The following is a 24,321-nucleotide window of genomic DNA, read 5'->3' on the forward strand; positions in this document are numbered from 1 at the left end:
CAGCTGCTGTGTCAGCTCATGGACACAAATGTGTGCTGTACAATCTACAGCAGAGGTGGATGCTCAGTTACTGTGACCTCCTCAAAGGCCCCAGAGCCACAGCCTGCTGTCCTCCGCTTTCCAGAGCAGTCACCCTGGGATCCAGCCCCCTTCCAGAGGCTGCAGTGCCACCAGCTCCCCAGCGCCCACTTCCCTGATGCCCCAAATAAGTACACAGGTCCTTTTCATTGAAGGGTTTTACTGCTAATCACTCTGGAACAGATGCAGGTTGCAGGGGGTGTAAGTCACAAACATGGCAGACTGTGAAGGTCCCTGGATCATGGCTCCCTGAGGGCTTCCCTTTCATTCCTAAGGCAGGACCAGACCTCTTCTCCAGGCCCAGGAGGCCCCTTGCATTGGGAAGGCTGCTCCTCCCAGCGCAGGTGGGGCCCAGCAGATGGGAGCCAACAGCCACCGCGATACTCCCTAAGCGGTTCATATTCGATCTGGAGGATCTTCAGACTGTGATGCCCACCCCACAGGTGCTTCCTCAAAGGCCAGGGGAGGGTTGCCCTAACGATAGGAACATGTGCTAAGCCTACCCTACTTCTCTTTCATCCCGAGGAGATGAAGCCACGACTGGATCCTCCAAACTTTCCAAGACAAGACACTGGCCTGGAAAGAGGCAAGGATCTTTACTCGAGAGTCCCTTCTCAAGACTTCCTGGAGATCCTGGCTTCAGAGGCAACAGGAATCCATTCTCCAAAGTGAGATGAGGAGCTAGAGGTCAAGGGGGGCAGCAGCAGATCCTACAGATCTTCCGACACTAGGCTGGGCTCTCTCCCTCTCCTCTCCCTCATTGTCCTTCAGCTGGAGTCTTTCCCGGCCTGCTCTCCAAGGTGCGTTTTCTGGTGGCGGATGAGGTTTGAGCTCCGGGAGAAATGTTTCCCACACAGAGTGCACCAGTAGGGCTTCTCCCCTCTGTGGGTCCTCTGGTGCGCTCCAAAGTTGGAGATGTCGCTGAAGGTCCGCCCACACTCGGCGCACTCATAGGGCCTCTCGCCTGTGTGCGTGCGGTGGTGCACGCCGAAGCTGGAGCTGTTGCTGAAGCTCTTCCCACACTCACAGCAGATGTAGGGCGCTGGCTCCAGGTGGGTCCGATGGTGCACCGCCAGCGTGGCGCTCTGGCTGAAGCTCTTGCCACAGATGTCACAGCGGTACGGCCGCTTGCCCAGGTGGTCTTGCTGGTGGGTGGTGAGGTCCGAGCGTCGCCGAAAGCTCTCCTGACACTTGGGACATTTGTAGTGCTTCTCTTCCAGGTGGATCCGCTCGTGCCGGATGCGGTTGGAGCTTCTCGAGAAGCTCTTGCCACATTCAGAACACTTGTAAGGTTTCTCGCCGGTGTGGATCCGCTGGTGTGTTCTCAGGTTGGAGGTATTATTGAAGGTCTTGCCACACTGGGCACATATAAAGGGCTTCTCGTCGGTCTCGGGCCTCGGGTGAGCCCTGGGGCCCCCAGGCTCTCCAGCGGGGACAGTGACTTTCCGCCAGGGCTTTTTTGGATGGATTTCTTGCGGACCCTCCGACAGGCTCTCTTGCCCACGCTCTTTCTCCCCATCTGGGATCCGAAAACCCTCAGAGTCATCCACTCTCCAGGGCTTACCCCATTCCCCTTCGTCAGGCAGGTGCTGTTCTGGATCCTGCTCCTTCTCACTGCCCATTTCTGAACCCTGAAAAGGAACACAAATGGCCAACACCTTTATTCCTGGGGTCAGGCTAGGCCACAGGGAATCTGTTCTGGCTGAAGGCGTGTACACCTTCCCCACGGAACCATCCATCAGAAATAGCCTCAATGAACTGGAGCACCTGGAGAGAATGCCTTGCATACAGTCACACCTACACAGGCACACACAGCACACACTCGCACACGCTTATAGCCACAGACAGCCACACTCACCACATATAGAGACACAGCCCTCCCAAACACGGCCACAGCTACACACCCACACAAAATCACACACACACACACGCCACGTACAAAGACACACAGACAAACCACGTTCTCCCACACACACAGCTACACATACACAGTCCCAACCTAGGTAAACATCAACAGATGCCAGCTGAGTTCCTACAGCCCAGGACAGAGAGAGGGGACGAAGTGCTGCCGCTGAGTGTGGTGTTTCCTCTGGGCCCTAGAGCAATGATGGCACCTCGGAAGGCACAGAGGGCCGGTGCAGATCCGCTGGGGTGACAGGACCAAGGGATGAGAGGTGGAGGCACAGACTGTGACAGCTGATGGTAGAAACCAACAGACTTCCTTCAAGTCAGCAAGTATTTCTGGAACACGCAACAGCAGTAATGGAAGGAGCACTGGCTACATTCAGGGCTGGATCCTGATGGTGACACGCACGACAGAACCGTGCAAGCTATTCACGCCCTCCGAGCCCCAACTCCCATTGCTCACACCGTGATACCCGCCTATGCTGCAGGGCTCTGTGTGCGTAGGAAATGCCTACAGTGTGTTGTGGCAGGTACGAGTAATTCAGCAAACGACAGCTGCTGTGACCGCTGTGGAGGCCACTCTGTCCTCGCCCTGCAGAGATTACAAGAATGAAGAAGAGCCTTTACGTGATCTTGTTAGGAAAGAAAAAACTTTTAAAATTAAAAAATGGTGTAAGACTCTATATAATCTCAAATGTGAAATACAGACAGAGCCTCAAATCTCTCAGTGGAGGCCAGCAAATTTTTCCGGAAAGGGCCAGATAGTAAATATTTAGTAAATATTTGAGACCCTAGGATCTCTGCTGAAACTAGTCAGCTCTGTTGTCGTCTCAGAAGCAGCCGCAGGTAACATAGGAATAAAGGAATGAGTGTGGCTGTGTTCCAATAAAACTTTGAGACAAAGGGAGGTGAACTGTAGCCTACCCAACCCTGTTATTGAGTGTTTCTTGAAGAACCTAAATAAGGAGAACCTGCCTCCTCCTCCTAAAACATAAGTCCCACGAGGGACAGGATCTTTGTTTTCTAATGTAACCCAAATTCCTCAAGCAATGATGGTCACATATTGTAGATCTTCACTAAATATTTGTTGAACAAGTGAAGGCCAGGCCTGTCTCCAGCACCCACTTCATTCTTCCTTGTGTCTGTCTCACCCACTGTTTCTCAGGAATCATCTACCCACTTCCACCTTTATGACCCCGCAGAATCTTGGACTTGCCCTTAACAGTGATTTGCAATCAACTTTTAACATATCTGTTTCCAGGGGATCCCTGGGTGGCTCAGCGGTTTGGCACCTGCCTTCAGCCCGGAGCCTGATCCTGGAGTCCTGGGATCGAGTCCCACATCGGGCTCCCTGCATGGAGCCGGCTTCTCCCTCTGCCTGTGTCTCTCATGAATAAATAAATAAAATATTTAAAAAATAACATATCTGTTTCCACTAGCAGTTTATAAGCAATTTGAGGGGAGAGACTGGGTCATTTTGGCCACCTCTCCCCAGCATGAGGCCCGGATATGATCTGAATTTGGGCCCCAGCCCCCTCTCTGCAGGGGGCTATAGGGTCCCCACCCACTCCGAATCCTGCTATTCTAAGAACCTACAATCTATACCAAGCTCTGGCTCTACTCAGGTCCGCGTGCTGGATCAAAATAAGAGCAAGAAGATTTAGGATTATGGTTACTACCCGCCAGTTTATGGCGGGGAAACAGGACACAAACTCCAGGAACTGGCATACAGTGTAGAAAATTCTGGGGGGGGGGAGGGAGGGTGTCAGGAACTGTGCCTTAGTCATCTTTGTACCCACTCATCAATGCTTCCCTCATTACCTGGCACGTTATACAGGAACCAATAATAATAACAACAAATATTTTTGAAGCTCATACTAGGTGCTAGGCCTGGGACTGAACACTGTATGCACATCAGATCATTTCATTTTCATGACTTATTTTGGAGATGAGAAGACCGAGGCTCAGAGAAATTGTGACTTGCCCCAGGGCACATAGCACGTGAGTGTCAGAACTAGGACCTGCGCCCCTCATGCCAAAGCCAGCGCCTTTAAGCAAGACACCAGTGATGGAGAGAGGAGGGAGGGAGACAGGAAGGGGGGGGAGGGGGAGAGGGAGTGGGGAGCCCCAGGCGGGGAGAAAAGGGAAGGAGGAAGGAGTAAGAACAGTGCCAAGGGAGTTCAGAGGACAGCTGCCTCCCTCAAGAGATCAGGGATGAGCAGCTACATGGCAAAGGTGGTATCTTTGGTATCTGAGCTGGGACTTGCAGGACGAGTGAGCAAGACTGGGGCTCGCAGGGATGGGGAGCCCCCTATCTACTGAGAGCACAGTGGCAGGTAAAGTACAGATGCACTTTCATGCCACATTTCAAAGCTTTGGGGAGAGAAGGCCCCATGGGGCTTGTCGTCCCGGAGGCTCTAGGTTCCGGGGTACAGGGAGGATCGAGGGTGGAAGGGATTGGGAAGTGGAGAAGGGGCCAGGGCTAAGAAGTAAGAGCCAAGACCGACCTGATGGTTACAGGTTCGGGGGGCAAGGGCCTGGGTTACGGAGAAGGGGCCGCGCGGGCTGATGCTCACAGGTGCGGGGGGCAAGGGCCTGGGTTACGGAGAAGGGGCCGCGCGGGCTGATGCTCACAGGTGCGGGGGGCAAGGGCCTGGGTTACGGAGAAGGGGCCGCGCGGGCTGATGCTCACAGGTGCGGGGGGCAAGGGCCTGGGTTACGGAGAAGGGGCCGCGCGGGCTGATGCTCACAGGTGTGGGGGGGCAAGGGCCTGGGTTACGGAGAAGGGGCCGCGCGGGCTGATGCTCACAGGTGCGGGGGGCAAGGGCCTGGGTTACGGAGAAGGGGCCGCGCGGGAAAGTGGGTGAAGGGTGTTTAGGGTCAAGCACGGGGCAGCGGACGGGGCCCTGCGGAGGGCAGCTTGGTGCGGTGTGGGGGAGCCGCGCAGGGGTCAGAGCGCCCGAGGGGCGGGCGGGGCAGGCGCAGGCTGCGGTCAGAGGGTCAGGGCCCCGCCCGCGGGGTGGGCGGCGAAGAGCGGGGCGGGGCCGGCGCCCCAGGCCGGGGCAGGGCGGCGGGGCCTGCGGAGGGGGCTGGGGCAGGCGCCGGGCCGCGCGGCGTGGGCGGGGGTCGGGGCGACCGGACCGCCGAGCCCACCTGCCCCCGCCCGGCCCAGGGAGCAAAGCCACAGCCTCTGACTCCCCGGGAGGAGGGAGGGGACGGTGCTCAGAGTTCCCCGCGAAGCCGTGTCCGCCTCCCCCGCTCCCCGCGACCGCGGCCCCAACCCGGACCCACCTCGCTCCCGCCGCTCGGTCAGGGACAGCGCCGCCTCGGTGGGCCGGGGGAGGAGCCGGAGCCGGAACCCGGCGAAGGCCCGCCCTGCCCCTCCGGGATTGGGTCCCGAGGAGGATCCTTCCCTCCCATTGGCTGTACCGGCTGCCACCGCGCGAGAAACCCAGGCGGGACCGCCAATAAGCTTTGGTCTCGGGCAAGGCCTGCTGGGAGTTGTAGTCCTGAGGCAGAGCGTAGACTCGGAGAAGGAATTTGCGAAGTTTAGAACCGAGCGGCGGAGGCTGAGTTCCCGTCCGGGGATCTGGGTCTCCTTCTACGCGTTGGAAGCCCGACGTGCGGGGCCCGCGGTTCTGGGAAGTAGCAGAATCCGCAGAGCTAAGCTGCGTGACCTCCAAGGGCTCATGAACTGTTTCTTCTCCACTTGGAGCTGGTGACGCTTGACGGTCCGGTAGACAGACGTCCCGGGAAGCCTGGAGTCCCGCGCTTTGCTCGAGGTTTAGAATGCAAAGTCAAAGGATTGCAGACCTAGAAGGGAGATTAAGGATCAGCTAACCCTCCCCCCCCCCCCCCCCCAAAATCAGCTAACCCAAGCTGCTTGTCGGAGAAGCCCAACGTCCCCTGTCCGAGGAGCTGCCTCTGGGTCTCCCAAACACTCCTGCACAGGGACTTTTCCTGGTCCTACGTCCATAAACCTCATTGCCACGCATCACACCGGCACTATAAGGCTTCTAAGGTGTAGCCAGAAGTCTAATAGCATATTCTCCTATATGCATGGTATTTCAGTGCAAAGAGCAAAGAATACTGTCTTCAGAGCTAGCTAAACTAGATTTATAATCCCAGTTCTACTGCCCGTTTGGAGCACGATTTTGCTCCCCCATAAAAAAAGGGTAGAATTGTTGTAAGGATTAAATGAGTTAAAGCTTCTGCTTCCACAAATATCCGTTCTCTTTCCTGCTGGTGCAGCCAGTGTGAACGATGGGAATTGGTTTTTAAGATTCGGCAATTCGAGAAAGTATGTTTGAAACTGTGAATGAGTGAAATATAAATCCCCCACGTATGCTATTGCTTATAAATTGATATAAGTAAAAATACTGAGAAGGCCAGAAATAAAACTGTCGCTTTGTTTCTAACTGTGGTCAAAGCTTGCTTGGGTGGATTCAAGGCTGTTCAAAAACCAATCCCATATTGAGTCCCGCATTGGGACTCAATGGAGCCCATGGAGCCGGCTTCTTCTTCTGCCTCTGTCTCTGCATCTCTCTCTCTCTCTCTGTGTCCCTCATGAATAAATAAATAAAATCTTAAAAAAAAAAACAATCCCATAATGTGTTTTTTTATTACCAATGCAAAGCCTTTCCCCACAACTCCTCATTCATGATGAAAATGACATCATGCCAAACAACAAATACCAAACTTTTATTTAAGAGCTGTACAAAAGCACACAAAAAATTTTACCCGCGCATTGTGATAGTTAAAGCTATATATCAGCTTGACCAGGCTACAGGGAGCCCAGACATTTGGTCAGATGTTATTCTGACTTTCTGTAAGGGTGTTTGGGGATGAGACTGACTTTTGAATTGGTAGAATGAGTAAAGCAGATTGCTCTCCCTAATGTGGGTGGGCTCCAACCAACCAGCAGAAGGCCTGAATAGACCCAAAAAGCAACCCTTCCCTCTAGTATGAAAGAATTCTTCTTTCCTGACAGTCTTTAGCCTGGACATCGACTTTTTTTTCCTACCTTCAGACTCAAATGGAACTGTTGATTCTTCCTGGGTCTCAAGCCTGTCAGCCTTCAAACTGGAACTACACTATTGGCTCCTCTGCATCTCCAACTTGCTGACTAACCCTGCAGATCTTGGGACATGCTAGCCTCCATAATTGTGTGAGCCAATTCCTTATAATAAATCTCTTTGTACCTATAAATATAACAAATATATATTGCTCAGGAGGACTCTAACTATTATTACACGCATTAACAGAAACCCCCCCCCCAAAAAAATAAAGGGGATCCCTGGGTGGCGCAGAGGTTTAGCGCCTGCCTTTGGCCCAGGGCGTGATCCTGTAGACCCGGGATCGAATCCCACGTCGGGCTCCCGGTGCATGGAGCCTGCTTCTCCCTCTGCCTGTGTCTCTGCCTCTCTCTCTCTCTCTCTGTGACTATCATAAAAAAAAACCAAACCAAACAAAAAAAAAACCCTAACTTCTGACAGAAAGATCCAGTTTCCATTGGGTAGAACTGCATACTCATCAGCAAACTGATAGCTAGTACCTCCACAAAGAGGCCAGATTGCATACATGGAGTGACCTGAAAGTGAGCAGGCTTCAGGATGCCTGGGTGGTTCAGTGGTTCAGCGTCTGCCTTCGGCTCAGGTTGTGATTCTGGGGTCCTGGGATTGAGTCCCGCATCGGGTTCCCCGCAGGGAGCCTGCTTCTCCCTCTGCCTGTGTCTCTGCCTCTCTCTCTTTCTGTGTGTCTCTCATGAATAAATAAAATATTTTTTTTAAAAAAGTGAGTAGGCTTCTTTCTGCAATCCACACCAAAGAATTAAGGTTTCACTTTATCCTCACATGTGGGCTACCAACTTCCTATGTGAAATCAATACTTTCTGACCTAAGAGGCTGTTTGCCCCACAAGTAGTCAAGTCTTCCTGGATAATAGTCTTATGGAAAAAAAAAACCCTCTACATTGCTGGTTAAACTGGACTTCTCTAAATCCCAGGAGGAGAGTCAAAAGGGACAGACAGACAGACTCATCCATGGCTGTCTTTTCAAGGCCACACACAGCTGGGTTGCTATGTTTAAAGCTGTGTGCCCCAGCTCCCTGATCGTGCTCTTGAGGCCTGTCAGGATTGTGGCTATCACATTTAAAATCCATGAACCTGGTAATTATCCATAGGTAAGTTAACTTTGAAAACATGTACTTTAGCTCTAGATGTCAGGAAACTTCATTGTAAACGAGCATCAGGGAAGTAGACCCAAATGGCATGTTTTACTCCTCCAGCCTCCCCACCCCCATTATTCCAGAAGAAAGAAGGAAGAGCATGTGACCCCAAACATGTTTACTTTATAAAGCTGGATTTAGGAGCTAGAAGCCTGCACTGAGAAGAGGGCAAAAAAGCCATTCTGGAGGGGATAGGAGAGAAGTGGGGGACTGGGCACCATAACTTCATGACTAAAAGGTTAAGTGCAGGATGAGGCACTTGAAGGTGAAGTTCTTCTAAACAGCTCCTCGAGTGCAGAACCCCTGTATCTTGGGGACACTCATTCATCATCACCACCTAAACCTAATCTGATTGTTCATTTGGCTTTCAAAAATTCTTCCAGGGCAATGGGAACTTTAGGTCCCTTGAAAGACGGCAGAGCTTAGAACTGAGTCCTGGGTGAAAGGTGGTTTGAATCAAAATCACAAAGTCCAGGTTTGGGGAGAGGAGCTGAGATGTTTCAGGTATTGGGCCAGCAGACTGAAATCCAGGGCAGGGCACCGGACCATCAGGGGAGCAGGTAATGAGGTACAACTCTAAAAGGAAGGCACCTTGAGTCCCCGAAGGGCTGAGCCAAGGTCAGAGGGCCAGGGCAGGATCATATCCTCGGGTGGGAAAGGCTCCGGTGCCCGAGGGGGCAGTAAGGAAGGGTCCACCGTCATGGCCACATCTCCATTAGCGTGGACTTTTTCTTCTGGCTTGGGGCCAGTTGGTGGCTCTGACTTCTGGAGTTCTGAGCAGATGATTAGAGGCGCTGTATTTTTCCCTCCATCGTGAAGGCAGGGCTCGAAGAAAGGGCGAAGGGGGCCAGAGAAAGTGTGGGTGAAAGTAAAGATGTGAGATCTGTTGGTCACATCGTAGAAGGAAATGACACCTGCTTCATAGTCCAGGAAGATCCCCACACACCTCGGGGGCTCCTTCAGGCGCAGGGGGGTCTGTGGGGATGTGAGAGCTTCGTACGTGTTCTCACTACTCTGGCGGACTAGCCAGTGTCCATTGGCGGGGGTGGCAGTGACCTTCCCCTTCCTGCTCACGGACTCACTACACACCCCCAGGGCCCATTTGGTCTTGTTTCCCACGTCCACCTCCCAGTAGTGACAGCCCGCCGTGAAGTATTCAGCGCCCAGGACGCTGACGACAAAGTCAAATCTCTGGGGGCCGTCGGGCACAGGTTGCCTTTTATCTCCAAGCTTCACCCCTCTCTGGTCCTCAGATAGGATGAGTTTGGGATGTGCTGTGTCCGGGTCCAGGGTCACTGCCACTGCAGAGAGTCACTGACAGGTGAGGCTGGGGGAGGCAAGGTCTTAGGGGATCTTTGGGTAGCTCTGGAGGGAAAGATAATCTCTAGGTCTGTGACCACTATCATTGGCCTGTTGGAGTTCATGGCTCCCCTCTCCTACATGTACAGAGAAGACTGTCTGCCAGTCTCCCAGATCCACTGGCAGTCTATTAAGTTGAAAGAGGAACAAAGTATTTCATCTGCCTCAATCCTGTCTCTGTCTTCGATGGTCCTAAGGAATCTAACATGATAACAGACATAGGCTTTGACGTGAGACCCAGCAGCCAGCTAGGGTGTGTGAGTCCCAGCTCTGCCAACTTGCTGATTATGTGGACTTGGCCTTGTTATATAGCTCCCACCTTCAGTTCCTTCCCATGTAAAATGGGAGTAGGGCTGTTATTCAGATTTGATGAGTTAATGCATGACATAGTGCCTAGTTCACACAGTGAGTGTGCGATGCTCACTTTGGTTGTGAAAATCACTGCTTATAATTAAATTTTAAATGATAATATAGAGAGAAGGATTCTTCTTTAAAACTGTGGATTATGAGGGTCACAGTGAGTCTTCCCCCTTCCCCCAAGTACAGAACACAGGCTCTTTTTGGAGAGTAAACCCGTGATGTCTGTACTCAGGGCAGTGGGAGGAAGCCAGACCATGAGTGTCGGAAAGGTTTGTGAGCTCCTTGAATGCTAACCAAAGTGACTTGGTGTTCTCTCAACTGCTGGCTCATTGATTCTATTGTACCTGCTTAAAGGAGGCCATGTAACAGAAGGGGAATGAGCACCGGGGAAATTGATACAAAGCAGTGAAAATAGCAGGTCTCGTAAAAATAGCAGCCAAAATTTGCCGACTATTTAGGAATAAAACAAAAAGAGATGTGCAAATCTTTTAGAGTAAAACTACGAAACCTTTTTGTAGTCTGTGCTGTTGGAGCATCTGCCTCACCCATTCTCTTCTCGGAGAATCTTAATCACCACCAAGTCGCCCCCCTCCCCAAGAAAACTGATCTTCGGAGACAGAAGGACATGGCAGGTGTGTAGAGAGGGATAAGAGCACTGGCTGTGGGTTCAACTGTGGAATAGGAAAGACTTCCCAAACTTGAAAGCATGGGAGACACTACACAAGAAAAGATGAATAAACTTGACTACATAAAAATATAACACCTGTGCATCCAAAAATACCATAAGGAAAGTAAAATGCAAATGCAAACCTTGGAAAAATAATTCATGAAAAACATGACAAAGAACTAGTATACTTTATATAGAAAGAATCCTCACAAGTCAAAAAGTAGCCAGGACAGGACAGGAACAGACAAGTCACAAAGATGAAGTCCATATAAGCAGTAAACTTGAGATAAATCTCAAAGATCATAGAGAACCCATAAGAAGATCAAAAGTGTTCTAAAAGAGGGGAGATTTTCTAAATCTAAATGTGGCCCCCCCACATCAGAAAGATTTTTAAAATTTTTGATAAGAGATAGATATATTTGATTTTAAAAAGCTTTCAAGGATAGTCTGCATTCCACAGGACCAGAGCAATGGGCTCTCAGACATGTGGATGACCTGACTGGTATAACTCACCGAAGTGCAGCCGAGCCCTCCTCCAGCCTGGAAGATGTAAAGGAGATGCTTGAATTAAAGGATAGAAAAATGGCGAACTCCTGGGGTGTGGGGGCCCAGGTGTGGGACAAGTGTACCTCACCTGAGTTGGCCGCAGATCTTTTCAACTCTATAAAAGAAGAAACAAGGGGATGAGCTATCACTGGAAATACAGAATCGACAGGAGATAATGTGATAGAGGAGTTAGAGCATGGGACACTTACTCAGTTCACTCCGGAGTTTCTCTAAAGAATAAAAACAGTTGGACCAATCAGAACAAGGGCTTCTACGTGCCCAGAGCATTGCAGTCCCATCCCAACCACATCCCCACATCAGATCCTCAGTACCAGTACCATGAGCTTCCTTCCCCATGACAGGGTTGGCAAGAGCAGTGGCTCCCAGTGGGGGGCCAGGGCTCCCCAGAGACCCGACAGTCAACAAATTCCTCTGTCCTGCCATAACTTCCCCACAGATGGGGTCAATATCGCATCTTCTGCATATAGGTCATGACAACATAAATATTTGTAGATATCGTGCAAGAAGAATAAAGTATAAGTTCATTTAAAACTATCACCTAAAAAATATTTTTAAAAAAACTTCACCCAATTTCCACTTGATTTTCTTAAGTAATATTTTCTCAATGTAAAATAAATAGACATGTCACATTTTTGAAGATTTCTGGGTTATAAAGAGGTTCCCATATGTGAAGTGGTGGGGAAACACTGCTCCACATATTCACTTTAATGAGGATTCATATGTTTCAGGTCCCATCTAAGGGAATGTCATGCCTCGGGAACTAATAGGGTCTTCCAGGAGGCTCCACCTAAGGGAGGTAAGCTCTTCCTGGTGGAACGTTTCCCATGTAGGGACCAGATAACAGTTGCATGGGAAAGAGGAACAGGGAATATCTGAGAAGAGAGGACTCTGGGGACCAATACACCCCCAACCTCCATGGCCTCAAGTACACTTGTTCCCTCCCCCCACCCCCACCCCAAGAAGTGAAACCAAGACACTCATCCTAAAGCAAAGATGTCAGCAGAAGGTTTGTGCCATGGATGAGGAGCAGAACTTACTGAGGGCTTTATGGAGCCTTCCTAAAAAACACAACAGAAAAGGGCACGAGTGAATAGATGGGGCTGCTTTATCCCTGGGATACAGGAAGGCTCATCACTCCATCCCCCCATGGTGGAAGGGGGCGATGACCATCCTGTGGGCCCCGAAACCAGTCACATCTCTCAAAGCTCACACTGGAGAACCCCATGGCACTTGTGCCACCTTCCCAATGACCCAGGCTGCCCAGAACTTTGGTTTCTCCTTTCTCTTCCACCACCTTTCTGTCTGGCTCCTTTTCTATTGTCCATATAAGTGTTTCTGTATGTTTGTGACTGTGTGCACACGCATGTGTGCCCTGCTGCCCTTTGACAACCTACTGTTTATAGTAGCGATGGTGTAAAACTAGCTGAAGGTGGAGTATTGGCTTGTTGACACAGCTCTGTTATTCTCAACAGTAACTCCCCTGAAGTCCTGCAGAGATATTGATACATTTGGAGGTCTCAGTTTTGGGGACACAAGCAGCAGGCTTCCAGGGAGTGCTGTGCTTGTGGCTTTTCTGGAGGGACCATTGGTCTATATTTTCTCCTAGCGCAGGCCCTGCCAGAAGAATTAAAGTTATGAAAGAGTTATGGGTCCACTGGCAGGCCCTGTGCTAAGGGCTGGGCATGTGTTAGGCATTGTGCACTCAGGCAGTGAAACCGAATATGATATGGCCCCTAAGGAGCTTATGGTTTATTTTCACTATTCTCATTACTAGCAGCCTCCAGTTATTGTGTCCCGTTCTTATAATGAGGTGGCCACTGAATCCCCTTAACAAAGTGAGGTGCATATAATTAGTATTGCCATTTTGTAGAGTGGTGGGCTGAGGCCCAGAGGGATATGGAAATTTGCCTGGGTCGTCCAGCTAGTAAGTGGCCTGGGAGGCAGGATTTCAACCCACGTCTGTCCGACTCGCAGCCAGATCCCAGCCCCACTACACCACACTGTTCCTTCTGCTCTTGGACAGAATGGCCATAGTGGCCCTGAGTTGTGCATGCCCATGCTCTCACCACTTTGGAGGAGATGTAAGCGAGGAGGAGAGGGAATGTGGAAATCAGGGTGTCCAGAGCCATTTCTGAGTCGGTGACCTGGCTTCCCAGCAAGACCTTCCAAGGGCAGAGCCCCTGTTATTTTTGTATCCTGGGTGTGTCTAACTTTTACCCTCAGTGGCCCAGGGCAAACACTCAATTAATGAAGGTGAAAAATGGGAGGGGGAAAGGGGTACCAGGCTTTGCAATAAGAACTTTGTTTTTTAAGTTGTCTATTTTAATCCTGAAAACAATTAGGTGAGGGGACCATCCTCATTTCTCGGACAAGTAAAGTGCCAGTAAGTGGCAGACCCGTGATCTGAGCCAGGTGTCGCCGAACCAGTCACTTTCTCAAGAGCCTGTGATCCTCCCATCGTATCACACTGCCTCTCTTAAATGCAAAAATTGTGTGGATTTTTGAGATTCTCATATATCCTATATGACCATAATAATATCTTTTTAAATAGTAAATAGACCTTCTATTTAAGTGATTGGTAGAAAGGCTGATGAAGGGAACTCAGGACAATCCAGATCTATGAATGCTGGCCAAGGGCATCTGCTCACCCCAGCAACCACTCTATAGCCCCTTGATGTTGGAAAGTAAATTCTAATATTAATGGAAGGTGTGTGTGTGTGTGTGTAAAGTATGTATGAGAAACTGTCAGCATTCATGTAGAAATAGAAAGAATATATTCTTTGTTATTTGTTCCCTACTCTTTATTCTATACATATAATTACCTTTTTCTTTTGCGTGGTCTGAGAGAAGATTTTCTAGAGAAAGAAAAGTAAATGAGATTCTGTGCCATTATTATGGGGGGTCCCCAACTCCTATTGAGTTCATCAGCTCTTGAAGCTCCCTAACTCCACCTCCACCTCTCTGACACAGGCCTTCACATGACCAAAGAAAGACCAAAATCCTTCATATGATCTACAAGGCCTCACCTGGCCTGACCCCTGCTATGTCCACAGACTCATCCTCTGTCACCTTTCCCCTCACTTCTGCATTGTGTTTCTCTTGCATTCTGTTCTTTCTGCCATGGAAGGTTTTCGGGTCCCTCTTTCTCCAAGCCTGCCCATCCTCCAGATCAAACATCACTTCCTCTGGGGACTCCTTTCCTGTCCCTCAAGTTTGGTTGGTTGGTTCCTCTTGGTTCTAGTCTTTTTTTTTTTTTAAGATTTTAAAAATTTATTTGACAAAGAGAGAGACAGAGATAGTGAGAGACAGCATGAGTGGGGAGGAGAGGGAGAAGCAGGCTCCCCGCCAAGCAGGGAGCCCCACATGGGGCTCGATCCCAGAACCCTGGGATCATGACCTGAGCTGAAGGCAGATGCTTATCTGACTGAGCCACCCAGGTGGCCCCTCCTGGTTCCAGTCTTTACGACCCTTAGAACTTCCTCTGGTGGCATTTGTGCACATTTATTTATGCACTTTCTTCACCCACGTATACTTCCCTGACTAGACTGAAAGCTCCCAGAAGGCAGTCTGTGTCTACTTTGATTCGTCATTGTGACCCCAGCATCTAATATAGTCTGGGAAGCTTAGGAGACAATTACTCATTGTTTGCCGAATGACTAAAAGCTTCGCCCGCCTCAGGTCTACATGACTCCAACAGAATAAGATGAAGCAATGAGTTCACATACAAAAATCACCAAATGTACTGGAAGGCAAGCTATGACATGCAAGAGTGTGAAAACTGGAAAGAACAAGTATAGATTCCCCTACCCCCACCCCTACCCCCACCCCCACGGACAGCAGGTGTTGGAATTTTTAGGTACACAACTTAGATTAGTGGGTACTGGGAGCACAAAACAGCAAACACAGAAGCATCCCCCCTTCCCCCAGCTCAGGACACTTACCTACCTCCATCACCTGTTCATAGAGAAGTTTCTCTAGAAGACAGACAGAGAAAAGGATGTCAGCTCAGTTTAAGGAAGGGCTTTTCCTAATAGGCAGGACTGTCCAAAGATGGTTCAAGCTGCCTGAGTAGGACTGTGCTCCTTGTTGTTGTGGGAATGTGACTATTTGAAAGGATCAGAGGGTCTTTGAACCATTGGATGGGGGAAGGAGTGTTGGATTCTGTTACTTTCAGGGTCCTTTGCAACCCTGTGAGCCTGTGAAATTCTACCAAATTTATGGGGTTTTATCTAATGTATAAAATTGCATTTCTTAATTAATTATAAGGCTGGCATGATCAGTTATTTTCTAACTTATCAAAAGATAAGGATCCACAGCTCTGCCCAGGAGTTTTCTGCAGTTTCTCTGGTCCTTTCTGCATTGTGAGTCCCCAAGCATGGCTCTTACCAGTTTTCTCTCAGCCATTTTGCAGGGTCTCCAACCTACGGATAATGCATGTCCATGTCTACTTTCTCCTGGCCCATTTCCATCTCAGTCCCACTTCCAGGCAGCTGGGACTTCCTTACCACTCAGTTACCTTTCGATCTTCTTTGCTTCCAGATGAGGTAAATGCCCATCATGATGAGAAGCCCCAGGACAGGCAGGATCACAGCAAGAGCCACTGCTGAGGAGGAGATCCTCCCTGGAGATGGGGCTAAAACAGAAATCACCAATGACCACCCTCAAAGAGACATCTGACAGCTTCTTCCATACCAAGGACCCCACTTCTGATGGTAGATGGCTCAAGCACATCCCAACTGTCTCCATCGAGTCTAGGGAAAAACCTCTAGCCAAGACTGGTGAGGGTCTTTGCTTCTCTCAATAACCCCAACCCTGGATGACCTTAAAGTGAGAAGTTCATTTCTTAGGAGTGTATTTGATGGTCCTGCCTGAAGACAATGGATTAAACTCAGTTTTTTCATCCACAACCTTGTCCTACCCTATATGGAACCCTTATCTGGGGAGTCTGGAGGATAGGCCATGCTTCCTCAGGGGTCATCTCAAGTCTTCTCATGAGCACCCACCAGCCTCTCCATCAAGTCCTCACGCTGCTGTGAAACAATAGTCATGACATCTTGGCCCTGAGCCCTACCAGCAGGGGCAGCACAATTTCTGTGGTGCTACAGCAGCAGACCTAAAGCCTAGGCAGGAAGAAAGGAGAAAGGAAGAAAAAAAAAAGAGCAGAAGAGGCTCTGTGACAAGTGGGGAAGGGTGTCAGCTGGATGCGAGACCTCACTCAACATGGTGTGACCCTGGGTAAGAGACTGAGCCTCCCCACAACTGGTTTATCATCTATAAAATAGAGATGATATAATCTCTGTCCCACTGGATTGTTGGGAGATTTAAAGAGATCAGGCATGTAAAGCACTTAGCACTTAGTGACAGGCAGTGGCAGTAGTAAGAGAAGGAAGGGAGACAGAGAGAGAAAACAGAAGGAATTCGCAGAAGTCATGACTCCTTCTCACCTGGGACCCCAGGCCACAGTCTGTCTTTCTTGGCTCTAAAACCACTCTGCTCTGCCACCTGGCTCCATGTTTCGAGGGTCTTTAAAAGATTCATACCCCTTTGACCCTTAATTCTACCTCCAGAAACACATTCTAAGAGAAAAATTAGAATCACATCCCAAAATAGGTGCAAAGATGTGTACTGCACCGCTCATTATAATAGGAGGAAAAATTGGAAACCATCCAGATGTCCAGAAATAGGGCTTTGATTAATTTTATTATGCTATAACCACACAACGAAGTACTGTGAAGCCCTTAAAAATCATGTTGCAGAGAACTCTCTAAGGACATGGGCAGAAAATGCTCATGACATTGTAATTGAAGGGAGACAGACCCAGCTGAAGAACAAACATGCAAACAAACATGCAAACACATATGCAAATACACGTGCTCTCAGAGATGCACACATCTGAGAAAGTCTTGACAGAAATGTCCCAAAATGTTAGTGGTGGTTCTCTCTAATTTATGACATTATAGGCCAATTTTTGGTTTCTTTAAAATGTTCATTTTTTTCTTTTATTTTTTTTGTTCCTTTTTTTCAAGTTTTCTATCACAAACACGTGTTACTCTTAGAATTTAAAAGAAAATTGAAAATTCTTTATAAAGTTCCCATTAAAGGAGGTCTTTTCACCAGGGGCTTTCAGCCCATTTACTGCTGGGGCTTTTACCTGCTATGACCATGGCTGTGGTCTTCTCTTGGCCAAGGGCCACGTTGCGGAGGGAGCAGGACACATTCCCGACCGTGCTGTCCCTGACTCTGCTGGACACCGCTATCCGGAAGAGCCCGGCTTCCTGGGAATCAGCATCCCACACGAGTTGAAGCGCCTTGCCTTGAGGGTCTCTCCACTGGGCCAAAGGCTTCGGGAACCATCCCTCCGACCTGCACACCAGCTGGATCCAGCCAGCGTCGTAGCCCTTCACGTGGATGTAGGGGTCAGAGCCTAGAACTGGAGGGGGACGGGAAGCAGAGATGCCTGGCAGTGGGGAGCTGTCCCTGCCGGAGCCCCATCCCCCTTCCTGCAGCTTGGGGGGGGGCTGTTGGTGGCACTTGCACTCCCACCCTCTCCCCACCCCCAAGCTCCTCCCAACCAGGTGGGACAGTCTCTGGCTTCATCCTCAGGCCTTTGCAAATCCGCCATAAGGCTAACTGCACCCCACGATTCAGACCTTGGGGGCACCTCGGTCCCCCTTTGGAAATGACAAACCTGCCACCTGCAGGGTCACGCTGCCATCTCGAGTCACATTTCCGACCTGGACTTGGCATCGGTAGGGCCCTCGGTCCTCCAGCCGGACGTGACGGATCTCCAGGGTGATGCTCCCCTCCTGGGGGTCCCTGAGCAGCGCCGTCCGCCCCTTGAATTCGGGGGTCACGCCTTCCTCCTGGTCTCTCCCGTCCCGGAACACGTGCACGAGCTGGGAGCCGTCAGGGTGTGGGGACCGCAGCCACCTCACCATGGTGGGCACGGTGACCGGCCACAGGGCCAGCGGGCAGAGCAGCTGGGCCGTGCCCCCTAGCGGGGCCAGGTGCAGGTCGCCGGTGAGCCCTGTGCAGTGTGGACAAAAGAGGGACAAAGGTGTCTGCAAGGGAGGGACGGGCACAGGAGCTGGGGACAGATGACCGGGCTGTCCCTGCTCAGGGCAGGGCTGGGAAGGGCATTGGAAAGGACTGAGGGGAGAACAGGACTTGGTAAGAAATAAGGCCCCCTTGTTCTTGAGACTCCTTGGGTAGGTGTCCCAGGTCGGGAAAGAGGGCCACCATCTCCCACCTGACACGGTCGCCGGCAGCAGGAGGAACGCGAGGGCCAGGAGGCAGCTGGGCAGCCAGGAGCCAGAGGAACTTGCCATCTCCATCCGAGCTAGGAGGACAGACGCAGGGAGACACCAGAGAGGGCTGGTGAGCTTGATGTGGGAAGGGGGACAATGTAAGGAGGTGGGGTGCCCATGCAGGCTGCACAGCCGGGGCTTGGACATCACGCAGTTTGCAGTGGGAATCCCAGCTCTGCTACTCACCTCCACCTAAACTTAAGACTCAACTTCTCCAGGTAGCCTGGTGACTGAGGCTCTGTTCCCCCATATTTATTATTTATTTATTTATTTATTTATTTATTTATTTATTTATTTATATTTATTTATTTATGATGGTCACACACACACACACAGAGGCAGAGACACAGGCAGAGGGAGAAGTAGGCTCCATGCACCGGGAGCCCGATGTGGGATTCGATCCCGGGTCTCCAGGATCACGCCCTGGGCCAAAGGCAGGTGCCAAACCACTGCGCCACCCAGGGATCCCTGTTCCCCCATATTTAAAATAGGTATAAGAACTGTGCCTCCTAGTAGGGTGACTGTGAGGATTGAAGGAGGTAAGTGCCCAACACAGAGGCTGGTGTCATGGTTGTTTATCTATAAGTGCCAAGAGTGAGGACATGGTGACATGGAGGGGGAGGCGCTGAGTAGTGTGATTTGGAAGGCATAGGGACGAATCTGGAAGAACGAGAACTTTCCCCTTGCACACTGGCTTCCTAGAGCATTCAGTGTCCTAAGCCAGGCTCGAAAAGGGCCTGTTGGGGGCCAATCTTCCACCTACAGTGGATTCAAGTCTTGGCTCCACTCAGGTACCAGCTCTGTGTCCCTGGGAACACTGGTTACTGTCCGTGGGCCTCCAGTGCTTGATCTGTAAAGCTGGAACCTTCTTCCCAGGTTCAAGGAGATAATGCATCGAGAGCACTCACCACAAATGCCCGGTAGAGCAAGCACTCGATAAATGTGCTATAGTCATTATTATGAAGTCACCGAGCGCATAAACCACAAGCACACCCTAGAGGATTCCCTAGTATAAAACTCTCTCCCCACCTACTTGCTACTGCCTGAAATTCCTTTAGCAGGAAACAAATCTTTCATACTACAACTGGGGATGAAGTTTAAATGTAAAACCCCTCGAAGTGGGATAGCTGGGTTGCTCAATCAGTTAAACAGCAGATTCTTGGTTTCAGCTCAGGCCATGATCTCAGGGTTGTGAGATGGAGCCTCTCGCTGAGCCCAGGACATGGAGCCTGCTTGAGATTCTCTCTCTCCCTCTTCCTCTGTCCAGCCTGCCAACCCTAGTTGTGCGCACGCTCTCTCTCTCCAGGAAAAGATAATGTCTCTTGAGTTCTCCCCAAGATTTCAAATCCTTTTCAAGGAGGAGGGTTTTTGTAGAAATCATCAGGCCAGGCCCCTGAAGGTCTTGGAATAGAGCAAAATGGGATTTGGAGGAGGTGGGACTGTCAAAGGAAGGTTGGGAAACTGAAGTTGGACTTAAGCTTTGAGCAAAATTCCAATTCTGTTTCTCTCATGGCAAACAGCACACTGCCTTAGGGTTGTTTTTGTTTTTCCATCATGATGCATGTAACAGCCATCTCTAACCCCCTGGGGTTGCAAATGGCCACAAAGAGCACTGGAACACAGTGTGGTCAGGATTACAGTTAGGACTTTGTTTTTTCCTCTGTCCCACCCACTTTTCCACAGGTTAACAGCTAGCTACTCAGAAATTGAACAAGAGGGGCTTCTGCCTTTGGCTCAGGTCATGATCCCAGAGTCCCAGAGTCTCAGGATCGAGCTTGCATGGAGCCCCACATGGGGCCCTTGGCTCAGCGGGAGTCTGCTTCTCCTTCTAACCCTCCCCCATTCTCATGCACTCTCTCTTGTCTCTCTCTCAAATAAATAAAATATTAAAAAAAGAAAAGAAATTGAACGAGAGAAGTTTAGGCAAAGGAGAAAAGCTCTCTGCCTTATCAATTATCATCGGAGATGGAAGTAGGCAGGGCCCAGGATCCCAGGGAATTATCCCAATCCCCAAAACCCTCACCTAGAAGGTCTTTTGTAACACAAGAGTGACACAGAACTCCACGATGAATCAGGGCTGCTTGAAATCATGTAGGAGGAAACCCCCCCCCACAGCCCCACCTTCCGAGATTCAGAGAGATTATTAAGTGATTAAGAGGATGGGCTCTCATACTGTGGAAGGAGCCTCCGTGTCCATTGAAAGATGAATGGATAAAGAAGCTGTGGTCTATGTGTACAATAGAATATTCCTCAGCCATTAGAAACGACAAATACCCACCATTTGCTTCAACGTGGATGGAACTGGAGGGTATTATGCTGAGTGAAGTAAGTCAATCGGAGAAGGACAAACATTATATGGTCTCATTCATTTGGGGAATATAAAAAATAGTGAAAGGGAATAAAGGAGAAAGGAGAAAAAATGAGTGGGAAATATCAGAAAGGGAGACAGAACATGAGAGACTGGTAACTCTGGGAAACGAACAAAGGGTGGTGGAGGGGTAGGAAGGTGGGGTGTGGGGGTGGCTGGGTGACGGGCACTGAGGCGGGCACTCGATGGGATGAGCACTGGATGTTATGCTATATGTTGGCAAATTGAACGCCAATAAAAAAATAAATTAAAATAAATAAATAAAAACTAAAAGAAAAAAAAAGAGGATGGGCTCTAGAATCGGTTTGGGTTCCAGCCCTGGCTCTGCCATTACCTGGCTATGTGACCTTAGACAGGTTAGTTACTTAGTTGGTCAGTTTCTCCAAGTCTCCTCTCCATTCACACATGAAATGAAGCTAATAATAGAAGAGTACCTATCTCATAGCTAGGGCTATAGACAGGATTCATAGAAAATACATGTGAAATAATTTGCACCAGATTCCAAGAATAAAAAGCAAATGAAATCCTTCCATCATACTGTCACTCTGTAATGAGGGCAGCTGAGGTGGCTTGAGGAGGGGAGTCTCCCCAAAGCACATTACAAGTTATTAAAGAACAGATAAAGCCACTGTGGGAGCAGACTAACCCAGGGGAGGATGATACCAGAAGTAGGGCATCCACTCTCTAGTCAAAGAAGAGAACCACAAAGTAAGATCACTGTTAGATGTGTTGCATCTTCCTTTCAAATTATCTAATACCAAAAAAAATAATAACCCCCAAAGTTATCACACACGGGCAAACCAACTCTCTTGTTCAATGCTAAGCAACTGTCACAAGTATAATTTAGCCATAAGTATCAAACGGTTTGTAAAGATGCAGAAGTTTTAACCCAGTAGTTTCACTTCCAGAAAAGAATCCTACAGGCATTAGTAAGGATGTGCATAAGGATTTGCTGGTGAGGTTGCTCATCACAAAGTTATTTTTGAAAAGGAAAAACTGAAACTGAAAAGTCTAAAGTGAGAATAGTGAACTATTTATGATACATTCCTACAACGAAATTCTATGCAGCATTTCATACACGTCATAGGACAATCTTTAATAGTACTGGGAAGTTTTTACTATAATCCAAACAATAACTTTAAATACAATATGTCTTTGGGGGGGCAGAGCAGGGATGAAGGAAAACCATGGTATTCAATGTGCATTTCCAAGTCCGATGGGGAGAAGAAACCTAAGAACAGGGGAGGAAACTAAAAGATGGTAGAGGGGAGACAGGATAGAAGAAAAATACTGAAAATATAAAAGGGTGAACATAGAGGCTGTTGGAGTCCTCCATCACTGGCTGTCTAGATGCTACCTCTGTTATTGTAAGTCCCCCCAGTACAGCACGTCCCCCCAATACACTGCTGTATGTAAACATGCTTTTTTTATTGCTATATCAAAATTCTAATTCTTTTCTTTATACTCATCCAACTTCAAGGAACCAAAAGCCCTCTTTCCTCACTATGTTCCCTGGTTGTAGCCTCAAATTCCCTGATCTGTGAGCCCTTCACATTGCCCTCTGGGACAGGTGTTTCCTGCCCTGACAGGCACCCACCAGTCAGCCAGCTCCAACTAACTTCCAGGATAACCCCATAGAATTTCAGCTATTTTTTAAAAAAGTTTTTATTAAATAAAATGTATTGCTTTTTCTATCCTACTTAATGTAGAGAATCTGGAAAGTACCCAAAAGAATGGCTAAAAAATTTTTAAATTATCTGTAATCCTTTCACCCCAGAGATATGTTTCTTCAAGTATTTTTTCTGTGCATGTGTATAACATTTTTTTAAAAAATTGGACCACACTGTGGATACTGTTGATATCTGATATTTTCCCTAAGCACTGCATTATGTCCATTTTCCCATACCATCAAATATTCTTTTAATGACTTAGGTGTTCCATCATGGATATCAAGGATTTTTTAAAATAATTCTATATTATAGGATATTTAGGTTTTCCTATCCATTGCTATTAGAAGCTTGGCTACAGCTGATAATGCACTGAGGGCCAGAGTTAGAAGTCTTAGCCCTAATTTTGGTTTAGTCCCTAACTGTTGACTCTGTAACTTTAATCATTTCCCATCCTTAAAACAGAGTTTTAATTCGCACTGCCAAATTGCCTTCTAGAAAGGTCATATCAATTTACCAAAGTTATGAAATTGCTTGTTTCCCACAGCCTTGTCATCACAGGGCTTTATATTTTAATATAAAGATTTTAACAAAATCTTTGTCATTTTAATGAGTGACAAAATGGTATCTTTCTTTAAAAAATTAATGGTGTTTTGTTTTAATTTATGTTTTTTTTTATTTGTTATTCGAACTTTGTCAATCACCTGTCTAAATACTTTGTTCACTTTTTTTTTTTTTTTGTTCTTTTTTTTTTTGTTCACTTTTTTAATGTGGGCATTTGTCTCCTTAATGGTTTGCAAAATTCTTCATATAGCAACTTTTTTTTTTTCCAACTACACATGCTGGAAACATTTTGTCCTCAGGTGCTCATTTACATTTAAGTTTTAAAGAGTTTAATTTCAAAAGCTTCTAAGTCAGAAAAGACATGCAATAGAAGTTTCCTTGACAACTCCAAGCAGGCTAAGAAGACCCTGAAAATCTACAATTGATCAATCCAAATGCACACATCACAGGACCTGGCTAATAATAAGGGTTAAGCAAATAATAGCTGGAATAATGATAACAATAATACTTAAACGAGAGATGAGAGTGTCTCATCAAAACCTATCCAGCCCCTTTGTCACTCATGCTTTTGTGCTCATTTCCCCTTCCCCCATTTCATCCTCTAAAATGTGAGTTTCTCCAACAAACCTGAGGATCCTGAGAAAGTCAAGGGACTACGAAGAATGAAGAGAAGAGAGAGGGAGAGGGACTCACCACCTTTGGAATCGGGGGCCCTTTGTCCCTCAACTGCAGAGCTGGCGTCTCCAAGCTGGGAACACTCCCTCCGTCCATTCAGGGAAATCAGGCGTCAGCCAGAAACGTCAGGAAGGGCTAGGGAGGTGAGCATGGGAAGAGTTCACCTTCTTATTCTAAGCCCCAAACCTCAAGCCAGGGGCTCCCCTGTCCCACACACTTCCCTCTAGCTGTCTGCTATACACCAACAAGCCGCACCCTGCCTGCCTGCCCCTGATAAAGGAACAGAGCAGAGAGGAGGCTCCCTAAAAGCGAGGGAACCTCCCAGGGCTACCCAGTGTGAGGGATCTTTGCCCCTCAGCATCTCTTTCCCTCCCAAGCTGTGTAGTGATTTCCTTCAATATGTTTCATCCTATCACACTCTTTCTGACAAGCTTGCACCCCTTTACTTTCCATATGAGAATAAAATCAAAGATCAGGTTCAAAGACACCCACCAATTAGCTACCCTCTATTACCCACTGCTTTTATCTCTAGCTGCACCCTGATGTGTGCCTTCTGACAAACGACTTGCTTACTGTCTC

At 48.6% G+C, this 24,321-nt stretch overlaps 2 protein-coding genes across 3 annotated transcripts; both read right to left on the reverse strand.

The window, feature by feature from the left end:
• Nucleotides 1-221: 221 nt before the first annotated feature.
• Nucleotides 222-5,396, reverse strand: ZNF691 (zinc finger protein 691). 2 transcript variants are annotated; one of them, XM_077844437.1, is made up of 2 exons: nt 5,275-5,396; nt 222-1,709 (listed from the first exon to the last, which is right to left on the reverse strand). In XM_077844437.1, the coding sequence occupies exon 2, from the start codon at nt 1,698-1,700 to the stop codon at nt 846-848; it is 855 nt and encodes a 284-aa protein (XP_077700563.1). In that variant the 5' UTR covers nt 1,701-1,709; nt 5,275-5,396; the 3' UTR covers nt 222-845. The 2 variants fall into 2 exon arrangements, with proteins under 2 accessions (XP_077700563.1, XP_077700565.1); XM_077844439.1 differs by lacking the exon at nt 5,275-5,396 and adding an exon at nt 2,078-2,603.
• Nucleotides 5,397-6,669: 1,273 nt separating this feature from the next.
• On the reverse strand, nt 6,670-23,958 carry ERMAP (erythroblast membrane associated protein (Scianna blood group)). The gene is made up of 12 exons (XM_077844440.1): nt 23,761-23,958; nt 18,411-18,500; nt 17,850-18,188; nt 17,313-17,591; nt 15,678-15,794; nt 15,103-15,135; nt 13,984-14,016; nt 12,199-12,219; nt 11,350-11,370; nt 11,229-11,255; nt 11,108-11,134; nt 6,670-9,509 (listed from the first exon to the last, which is right to left on the reverse strand). The coding sequence occupies exons 2-12, from the start codon at nt 18,493-18,495 to the stop codon at nt 8,785-8,787; spliced, it is 1,707 nt and encodes a 568-aa protein (XP_077700566.1). The 5' UTR covers nt 18,496-18,500; nt 23,761-23,958; the 3' UTR covers nt 6,670-8,784.
• Between the last annotated feature and the right edge of the window lie 363 nt (nt 23,959-24,321).

This window comes from Canis aureus, chromosome 13 (assembly GCF_053574225.1).
Source record: "Canis aureus isolate CA01 chromosome 13, VMU_Caureus_v.1.0, whole genome shotgun sequence".
Classification (NCBI taxonomy): Eukaryota; Metazoa; Chordata; class Mammalia; order Carnivora; family Canidae; genus Canis; species Canis aureus.